We start from the raw sequence: 11,116 nt of genomic DNA on the forward strand, positions 1-11,116 counted from the left end.
TTGAGTTAAGAGCTAGGTTTGCGACTATTGAAAGGTTTAAGGAGATGGTAAAAGATTCATTCATTGCTAAGAGGAGGGAGCTAAAATAGATTAAGAATGACAAAGAGAGAGTCAGAGTGGGTTGCAAGGATGAGGAGTGTCCTTTCTTTGTTCATTTGTCATACAACAAAATTCTGCAGTGTTACTAAGTCAAGACGTACCAGCAAGAACATACTTGTACAAGGAATTTAGGCAGTAATGCAGTTGATCAGCATTGGATTAGCAAGAAAATTGAGAAGTAGATGTCTACCCAACCACACATGAACACAAAGGAGGTAACAGAATTCCTTATAGAGAAATTTTCACTATGTCCTCACCCTAAGATGGTTTATAGAGCAGTAAAGGAGGCTAGGGATAAGATCATGGGTAACAAAATGGAACCATACAAGAGAATGAGGGATTATTGTGAACAGATTCTGAGTAGCAATCCAGGTTCAACAACAGGTTGGAGCTCATGCCAATTCCAAAATCTCCCCCTGTATTTGATAAATTATACATATGCTTAGATGCTTGTAAGCAAGGATTCAAAGATGGGTGTAGGCCTTTGTTGCAATTCGGTGGGTGTTTTCTCAAAACATATTATGGGGCTTGGCTTCTAGCAGTAGTTGTGCAAGATGCAAACAACCGGTTTTATGTCATTGCATATGGGGTTGTCAGGGCTAACACCAAGGATGCTTGGAAGTGGTTCCTAATAAATCTTCAGGAGAACATAAGAGATGATACAAACCATGATTGGAACTTATATCGGACCAACAGAAGGTAAAATGTAATGTTGGTTATGTTATGTTAACTTCACATATGATAATTTTGTTTCGCATTGTCATTCCTTTGTAAAACTGTTTCTTGCTCCTTCTCAATGCAGGGTTTATTGCCTACGCTAAAGGAGGTCATGCCACATACAAAGCTACGCAATTGCGTCATGCACATGTGAAAAATTTTCATAAAATAGTTCAAGGACTTGAACATCATAGAGGTTGTGTGGGACTGTGCTAGATGCACTACTGTCGCAGAATTCAAGGAATGCATGGAAAAGTTGAAGGCAGTTAACCAAGGTGCTTGGGAATACCTTAGTAAGTTTGAGCCAGAAATATGGGTAAAGGCTTACTTTTTGCATGGGGCAAAGGTTGACAACCTCACAAATAACATATGTGAGGTGTTTAATGCTAAGATCGTGAACCACCGATGTAAGCTTATCCTAACCATGTGTAAAGAAATCAGGTGTTACCTAATAAGGAGGATGGTGAATCACAAGCGAGTACTAGACAACCACCCTGGGAAGCTTGCACCAGTTCAGCAAAATAGGATGGAGAGGTTAATCAATATTAGCACTAAGTGGATGGTGGAATGGGTTGGTGACAATGAACGGAAGAGGTTTGAGGTGAGCTGCAAGGCAACCAAGATAGATGTAGACCTCATTAAGTACACTTGCTCATGCAACAGATGGCAACTACTAGTACCTATTGTTTTTACTCTAATTCATTCGTTATGTATTTTGTTGTTATTGTCCTTTCTTGTTTTGTTACCATTGGCTGGTTTTCCTGCATTACCTCAGGCATGCCTTGCATATATGCACTTGCTACCATTAGAAAGTGACATGACATGCCACAAGACTATGTGCACCCCTGGCTATGTATGGAGTCAATCAAGAGGACGTATGTACTCTGCATTAAACCTGTACCAAGTGCAAAATTTTGGCCGAGAACTGAATTCTCACAGTCAGACCCACCCATCATCAAAAGACTAATTGGATGGCCAAAGATTCATAATAGGCAGAAAGATCCTGTTGAGCCATTGATGCAAGAGAAAAAATTGAAGAAGTCATTCTCTGTGTCTTGCAGTAAGTGTGGTGAAAATGGCCACAATTACAAAACTTGTAAGGGAGCTCTTTCCAACCCCAATTGGAAGCTGAAGACAAAGCGGCCTAAGAAGAAGGGAGCTAGCGCCTCCCAATCACTAGTGGTGCTTCCTTTGTCACAATCAGCTCCCCACCAGAGGTAAGAACACTTTAATGATCATAGTGTTTTTTTACCATACAAGCCTAGTAGTAAATCAATCCTAGTAAATTGGTCAGGGATTATTCTGTCTTAGTACTATAGTGGTCAGGGATTAATCTGTCTTAGTACTGTATTCTTCAGAGATCAATTTGTCTTAGTACACTATTCATTAGGGACTAATCTATCTTAGTATTAATTTGTTAGTTTGTTACACTACTATGCCCAAGATGCTTCTAACAGCCAATCAGGCAGCTCAACAAGCCAGTAACAACACCCTATTGTAATAATGCATTTGTTTGTCATTGTAATCTGTTTGATATATGCATTGATTAACTCCCATGTGATGTGCTTTACGTTTTGTCATGTTTTGGTGTCCTTCCATTCCAGGTTATGAATACAGCTGGCCCAAGTCTTCCAAATGTTGCACCAGGTCCAATAAGAGTGATAAGATCCACACTTGTGATAGCACTACTAGGGCCAACAGTTACTCAAGCTAGGCCACCGGCCCCAACTTCAAGCCGTCCATTTAAACCTCCAAGAAAAGCTCCATCTACGGTCAATGACACAAGTCGCCTTTAAAGTTCAGACCAAAGCAGAAGATTTTCAAGTCGCCAGCTTCACTTGCTCAAAGACCGATTCCATCTAACACACAGCAGGCAGGACCAGTTCAGGAACTTCCCCAAGGACCAACTCCATCTAACACACAACCTGCTGCACAAAATCAGGAAGCTCCACCACCAACTTTACCAAGTGCATCAACATCTAAGGATTCAACGGAGTGAAGAATCGTGCCATTATGTTATTTTGGGATAAATGTGTGCTATTGTAATGGTTACCAGTTATTGGTCAAGTGAAAACTTTTTAATGGTAGCATGCCATACATGTGTTTACATTATTGGCAAACTGGTTTCCTTTTTATTTTATGTCAGTTCTAAACATGAATGTTTACTAACACAGCTTTAATGTTAGTTCTTGAATGTTTGATTACTTATTATTTTGCAAACTTTAATTTTATACATACATTACAACATACAGGCTAAAAACTGATACATGATATTCAAATTATTTATACAAAGGACATGTTGAATTTTTTTGCAAGAAATTACCACATTTATCATTTTTCAATCATTGATCAATTCTTACGATTTAAAACAGCAACACTCAGGACAATGAAAATAACACAAATACACTGTCCTATTGGGTTTTTTTTCATCTCTAAAGGTACTATCCTCTTCTCCAAACATGTGATTCTATTTTTCATGTCTTGCTTCCCGTGATGCTCTTCAACATCCCCAATTTCCTTCTCTCCCAGATACCTTGTATCAGTCATCCCAAGTCTTGCAATGTGATCATCATGCCACAAAAAATAACTTGCAATATATTTGTCTTACCTACAAAAAATCAATTCACAGAACTCAGAAAAAATATGGTATTTGAAGATAAGCCCTAACATAAATACAGTTCCACATAGTTGCTTTACATATCTTATAAAACGGACACCCCAAAAATAATCTGTTAAGATTGTTGCTCGTCTTATGTAACACTCTACCATACAGAGTCTTATACTTAAGTCATAAAATAGAGATGGCAAGGCATTACGACCTCAAAATTAAAATTTAGTATACATAGTAGTGTAAACAACGTTTATAATTAGGAGCCTTTGAAGAAAAAGGGGGGTAAAACAAAATCGTAAATTGAAAAGCGTAACACTCCAATCAATAATGTAACGTAACGGATAAAGGATAAGCTAATGCAAGAATATAAACAGATGAGTGCCAAAAATACGAATATCAAAACTCTAGATCCGGTTGCGAAGATAACCGGTCCGAGCATAGAAGTATATACATATATATAAAGTAAGGAACCCAAAGGAAACCCAAAGGGCGAATTACAAAATTTGTTCTCCAAAATCACCTCTAAGAGGAGTCAACACAGTATGTATTATTTAATGGAGATAATAAGTATCTAAGCAAAAACAAAAAACCAAAATAAAGTCCCGAGAACCAAGGATCTTCGCTAATCCGGAAGTCTCCAGCATACCTCAGCGAGGAGCCTCACGTCCTGCATCTGAAAACCACAAATTAGCATGGGTGAGAACCGGAGGTTCTCAGTATGGTAACAGTACCCACATATCTAACATGTAATGTCATGGAAAAGCCGAAGGCAATCCTAGAACTTCCAACAGAAAAATCAAAGCTTATAAACAGACTAAACCATAAATGGCAACTGACTAAAAATCTTCAGTCTAGCTAATACTTCCCTTTCCAAATCCTTCAGACCTCCCAACCAGCAACAGTAATATAATATGGCAAACACAATTATATCAGACAAGGAGATATAGAAATAGGGAACAGATACGGCATTTGGACAATTAGCAAGTAATATGCAGTCAATTAGGCAATTCCAAACAATTCACATAATATACATATGATGTATGCCTGTCCTAATGGCTGATGAGTCTCATCTGTCGGTTATAAAGCCAACCCGACAAGTCCTGGTAGCTAACCATTAGATTATCCCTCTGTCGTGCATCCCCAACTCGAGTTATTCACAACATAATTCATAATTCATATCCAACACCCTCACTGGTGTATATTCACGGGGGCGAGCTCATCCGGAACTTTCACAGTGTCCAGCCACACTTACAACATAGGGTCAGCAGAGTATCGAGTCTCCACTTGGAGCACGTGGTGGCTAGCCACTGCTTTCACCCAAGGAAACTCGTATCTCAGATAGTGAAAGTGCAACATTCACATCTCATTCAATAAGCATATATGCAATCATACTCAGCCATAATTCAACAATGGCTCAGCCATAATTTGGCAATAACTCAACCATCCGGCTCATAATTCAATCCATAGCCAGCCAATTTTTTAGTAATTATAGCCCTTCGGCTCATGGCATATAACGCACTTCCACCACCATCATCCGTATCTCATATAATCATCTTTGATCATCATTAATAATTAATTTTCCCTTTCTTCATTCACAAGTTACCATATTTCCTAGCTTCATCCCATTGCTAGGCATATCATAATGATTTAAGACATAAGGGGTGAGATCGGAGGTTTATAAGTATGAAATTTGGCTTTGAAAACTCAAAAATGAACCTTGGGGTGAAAACAGGGTCACGCGTGTGCGTCGCCCACGCGCATGCGTGGAAAGTCACAAGTCATAATAACGCATATGCGTCTCCCAGGCGCACGCGTGGATGGGAGAAAAGCCAAGTGATGCCTGCGCGTCAGCCACGCGTATGCGAGGGTGCGTTTTGTGCCCCACGCACAAAGCCAGCGCAATTCCCGCACAACTCTCGGGAATTTGGCTGGGGCAATTGAATCAGCACATCGACGTGTACGCATCGGCCAAGCGCACGCGTGGGTAGTGAACATTTGAAAACGACGTGTGTGCATCGGCCACGCTTACGCGTGGGAGTGCGTTATGTCAAAAATTTTACTAAGTTAAAAGCTGCAGAATTCACAGTTTCAAACCCCAATATTCCAACGGGCATAACTTCTCCGTTTCAAATCATTTTTCACCCGTTCTTGGAACGGCATACACATCCCGGATCCAATTTAATTTCAAAACAAGTTTGGCACAAATCGGAGATCCGGAGTCCAAGTTATGCTCCATCAAAGTATGCCCAAAAACTACATTTTCATACAAAACTACAAAGTGCCATTTTCAAAACAAACCAATTCTAACCCTTTTTAAAATCAACCGAAACATACCAAATATAAACCTCAACCCTCCTCAACTCATACATTAACATTTTTATCAAATTCATAAACCACCATCCCACCATTTTAACCCATCTCAATCAAATAACTCAATTTCAAATACATTATCATGTCATATATTCTTCCTCATCCCAATTTCCAACAACACCGTTTCCAATCAACCATCATTACATACAATCAATATCATCCTCACCATCAACATGGTTTGACTCACAATTCAACCTCAACCAATCATCAACATATATCAAAACATGCATATCTCTCATACATCATACCATCAAAACATCAATATTCATAATCACATATATGACCACACAATATACCTCAACCATTCAACAACATCAACAATTCAATTCCAATCTTAGGGCCTCTAGCCTAAGTTTTCACACCATATTACATTTTAGATACAGGAAACCGAGACATTGGTGTACAAAATTGCAATCACACTTGCAATTCCGCACAACTAACCAGCAAGTGCACTGGGTCGTCCAAGTAATACCTTACGTGAGTGAGGGTCAATCCCACGAAGATTATCGACTTGAAGCAAGCTATGGTTGCCTTGCAACTCTTAGTCAGGAGATTAATAATGAAAAGGGTTTTTGTTTGCAATATAATAGAAGAGCATGAAATAAAAGGTACTTGTGATTCAAAAATGGAGAATAGGTTGGAGTTTTGGAGATGCTCTGTCATCTGACTCTCTGCTTTCCTACTATCTTATTCTTCACGCATGCAAGGCTCCTTCCATGGCAAGCTGTGTGTAGGGTTTCACCGTTGTCAATGGCTACTTTCCATCCTCTCAGTGAAAATGGTCCATGTGCGCTGTCACCGCACGGCTAATCATCTGTCAGTTCTCGATCATGTTGGAATAGAATCCAGTGATCCTTTTGCATCTATCACTACGCCCAACACTCGCGAGTTTGAAGCTCGTCACAATCATCCCTTCCCAAATCCTACTCGGAATACCAGAGACAAGGTTTAGACTTTTCAGATCTCAGGAATGGCTGCCAATAATCCTAGCTTATACCACGAAGACTCTGGATGCACGAATTCAAACACTCTGTTGTCAGGAGAGGTACTCAAATTCGTGAACTAGGAACCCAAGAGATACACATTCAATCTAAGATAGAACGGAAGTGGTTGTCAGGTACGCGTTCATAAGTTGAGAATGGTGATGAGTGTCACGGATCATCACATTCATCATGTTTAAGTGCGAATGAATATCTTAGAATGGAAACAAGCGTGATTGAATAGAAAACAGTGGTAATTGCATTAATCCATCGAGACACAGCAGAGCTCCTCACCCCCCAACAATGGAGTTTTGAGACTCATGCCGTAGAGATACAATGTAAAACATGAAAATGTCATGAGGTACAAAATAAATCTCTAAAAGTAGTTTTTATACTCAACTAGTAACCTAGGTTTATAGAAAATGAGTAAACTAAGATAGGTAGTGCAGAAATCCACTTCTGGGGCCCACTTGGTGTGTGCTTGGGCTGAGCATTGGAGCTTTCACGTGCATAGGCTATTCCTGGAGTTAAACGCCAGCTTTGGTGCCAGTTTGGGCGTTTAACTCCAACTTTTATGCCAGTTCTGGCGTTTTAACGCCAGAAAATGGCAGAGAGCTGGCGTTTTGACGCCATTTTATGTCATTAAAACTCGCACAAAGTTTGGACTATTATATATTACTGGAAAGCTCTGGATGTCTACTTTCCAACACAATTAAGAGTGTGCTATTTGGAGTTCTGTAACTCTAGAAAATCCACTTCGAGTGCAGGGAGGTCAGAATCCAACAGCATCTGCAGTTCTTTTTCAGCCTCTGAATCTGATTTGTGCTCAGGTCCCTCAATTTTAGCCAGAAAATACCCGAAATTACAGAAAAATACACAAACTCATAGTAAAGTCCATAATTGTGAATTTTGCTTAAAAACTAATAAAAATATACTAAAAACTAACTAAATCATACTAAAAACTATATAAAAATAATGCCAAAAAGTGTATAAATTATCCGCTCATCACAACACCAAACTTAAATTGTTGCTTGTCCCCAAGCAACTGAAAACAAAATAGGATAAAAAAAAGAAGAGAATATACAATGAATCCCACAGTATCAATGAAACTTAGTTCTAATTAGATGAGCGGGGCTTGTAGCTTTTTGCTTCTGAACAGTTTTGGCATCTCACTTTTTCCTTTGAAGTTTAGAATGATAGGCATCTATAGGAAATTAGAATTTTAGATAGTGTTATTGATTCTCCTAGTTCAATATGTTGATTCTTGAACACAACTACTTTATGAGTCTTGGCCGTGACCCTAAGCAGTTTGTTTTTCAGTATTACCACCGGATACATAAATGCCACAGACACATAACTGGGTGAACCTTTTCAGATTGTGACTCAACTTTGCTAAAGTCCTCAGTTAGAGGTATCCAGAGTTCTTAAGCACACTCTTTTGCTTTGGATCACGACTTTAACCACTCAGTCTCAAGCTTTTCACTTGGACCTGCATGCCACAAGCACATGGTCAGGGACAGCTTGATTTAGCTGCTTAGGCCTGGATTTCACTCCTTTAGGCCCTCCTATCCTATAATGCTCAAAGCCTTAGATCCTTTTACCCTTGCCTTTTGGTTTAAAGGGCTATTGGCTTTTTCTTCTTGCTTTTTCTTTTTCTTTTCTCTCCCTTTTTTTTGCCATATTATTTTTTTTTGATACTCTCTTTTTTTCACTGCTTTTTCTTGCTTCAAGGATCAATTTTTATGATTTTTTTAGATTATCAATAACATTTCTCTTTGTTCATCATTCTTTCAAGAGCCAACAACTTTAACACTTATAAACAACAAGATAAAAAAATGCAATGTTCAAGCATTCATTCAGAGAACAAAAAGTATTGCCACCACATCAAAATACTTAAACTAGTTTCAAGATAAAATTTGAAATCCAAGTACTTCTTGTTCTTTTGTAATTGAGCACATTTTTCATGTAAGAGAGGTGAAGGATTCATGGAGTTATTCATAGCTTTAAGACATAGACACTAGACACTAATGATCATGTAATGAAGACACAAACATAGACAAACAAGAAGCTCAAAAACCAAAAATAGAAAATAAATAGACAAGGAGATTAAGGAATGAGTCCACCTTAGTATGGGTGGCATCTTCCCCTTGAAGATCCAATGGTGCTCTTGAGCTCCTCTATGTCTCTTCCTTGCCTTTGTTGTTCCACCCTTAGTGCTTTTGGTGCTCCTATCCTTAGTTGCTTCCAATAGTTGTGTGGAGAAAAATGTATCCCGTGAGACATCTCAGGGATTTCTTGATGAGGGAATTCCTCATGCTCTTGTTTGCTCAATCCTCTTTTTGGTGATGGGCTTGTCCTCTTCAATGAGGATGTCTTCCTCTATGATAATTCTAGCTGAATTGCACAGGGATCACCTTTTTCTTGGCCACAACTTTATAGAAGTGGTCTTGATGGATCTTTGAGATGAATCTCTCCATCTCCCATGACTCAGAGGTGGAGGCAGTTGCCTTCCCTTTCCTCTTTCTAGAGGTTTTTCTAGCCTTAGGTGCCATAAATAGTTATAGAAAAACAAAAAGTAATGCTTTTACCATATCAAACTTAAAAGGTTTACTCGTCCCTGAGCAAAAGAAGAAAGAAAGATGTAGAAGAGGAAGAAAATGGAGGAGATGGAGGGTGTATACGGTTCGGCCAAAGGTAGAAGAAGGTGGTTGTGATGTGTGAAAATGAAGGAGTGAAGGGGGGTATTTATAGGGAAAAAGAGGGGGAGAGTGATTGGTGAAGGATATTTGGGGAAGAGATATGGAGGTAATTGGTGAAGGGTACTTGGGGAAGAGTGTTGTGGAAAGGTATGAAGAGGAGAGAGAGTGAGTTGAGGTTGGTGGGGATCCTGTGGGGTCCACAGATCCTGAAGGGTCAAGAAATTCTCATCCCTGCTCCAATTGGGCATTCAAAACACCTCAGAGTGCAATTCTGGCGTTTAAATGCCAGTCTGCTGCCCTGTTCTGGCGTTTAAATGCCAGCTTTCCTTCCTGTTCTGACGTCTAAACGCCAGTTTATTTTTCTATTTTGGCATTTAAACGCCAGTCTGGTGCCTTATTCTGGCGTTTAAACGCCCAGAAAGGTGCCAGATTGGGCGTTTAAACACCCATTTTGCTCCCCTTACTGGCGTTTAAATGCCAGTAAGTCCTTCCTCCAGGGTGTGCTGTTTTCAATGCTATTTTTGATTTTTTCTTTATTTTTGTAATTGTCTTTGTGACTTCACATGATCATCAACCTAAAAAAAAATAAAATAATATAGATTAAAATAAAATAAAATTGGGTTGCCTCCCAATAAGCGCTTCTTAATGTCTTTAGTTGGACCTCACTGAATGTTATTCTAGTCTCAGTTTTGAGCACTCTTGCTCAATATTGCTTTCAAGATAGTGTTTGATTCTGTGTCCATTAACAATGAATCTTTTATCAGAGTCAGTATCTTGAAGCTACACATATCCATATGGTGACACACTTGTAATCACATATAGTCCCCTCCACCAAAATTTTAATTTTCCAGGGAATAATCTGAGTCTAGAGTTGAATAGCAGGATCTTTTGTCCTGGTTCAAAGACTCTAGATGACAATTTCTTGTCATGCCATCTTTTTGCTTTCTCCTTGTAATTTTTTGCATTTTTGAAAGCATTGAGCCTGAACTCCTCTAGCTCATTCAACTGGAGCAATCTTTTCTCTCCAGCTAATTTAGCATCAAGGTTTATGAATCTGGTTGCCTAGTAGGCCTTGTGTTCCAATTCCATGGGCAAATGACAGGCCTTACCATACACAAGTTGGTATGGAGAAGTTCCTATAGGAGTCTTGAATGCTGTTCTATATGCCCACAGAGCATCATCCAAGCTTTTTGCCCAATCCTTTCTACGGGCCATTACAGTCTGTTCTAGGATCCTCTTTAGTTCTCTATTAGAGACCTCAGCTTGCCCATTTGTCTGTGAATGATATGGAGTTGCCACCTTGTGGCTAATTCCATACCAGACCATGGCAGAGTAAAGCTATTTATTACAGAAATGAGTGCCTCTATCACTGATTAATACTCTAGGGACCCCAAATCTACTGAAGATGTGTTTCTGGAGGAACTTTATCATTGTTTTAGTATCATTAGTGGGTGTTGCAATTGCCTCTACCCATTTAGATACATAGTCCACTGCCACCAGAATATAAGTGTTTGAGTATGAAGGTAGGAACGGTCCTATGAAGTCAATACCCCATACGTCAAACAATTCAATCTCTAAGATCCCTTGCTGAGGCATGGCGTAACCATGAGGCAGATTACCAGCTCTCTGGCAACTATCAC

General features: G+C 39.3%; 1 protein-coding gene across 1 annotated transcript; it reads left to right on the forward strand.

The window, feature by feature from the left end:
• Positions 1-281: 281 nt before the first annotated feature.
• Positions 282-2,815, forward strand: LOC107478957 (uncharacterized). The gene is made up of 5 exons (XM_016099113.1): positions 282-483; positions 546-798; positions 1,033-1,417; positions 2,421-2,588; positions 2,690-2,815. The coding sequence occupies exons 1-5, from the start codon at positions 282-284 to the stop codon at positions 2,813-2,815; spliced, it is 1,134 nt and encodes a 377-aa protein (XP_015954599.1).
• Positions 2,816-11,116: the final 8,301 nt, after the last annotated feature.

The sequence above is a fragment of the Arachis duranensis genome, chromosome 3, assembly GCF_000817695.3.
Source record: "Arachis duranensis cultivar V14167 chromosome 3, aradu.V14167.gnm2.J7QH, whole genome shotgun sequence".
In the NCBI taxonomy this organism is placed as follows: Eukaryota; Viridiplantae; Streptophyta; class Magnoliopsida; order Fabales; family Fabaceae; genus Arachis; species Arachis duranensis.

Coding starts and splice junctions, on each gene's coding strand:
- LOC107478957 (XM_016099113.1), top strand. CDS start 282: ATGTCTACCCAACCACACATGAACACAAAGGAGGTAACAGAATTCCTT. Junction 799..1,032: donor TTATATCGGACCAACAGAAG/GTAAAATGTAAT, acceptor GGACTGTGCTAG/ATGCACTACTGTCGCAGAAT. Junction 2,589..2,689: donor CAAGAAAAGCTCCATCTACG/GTCAATGACACA, acceptor AACACACAGCAG/GCAGGACCAGTTCAGGAACT.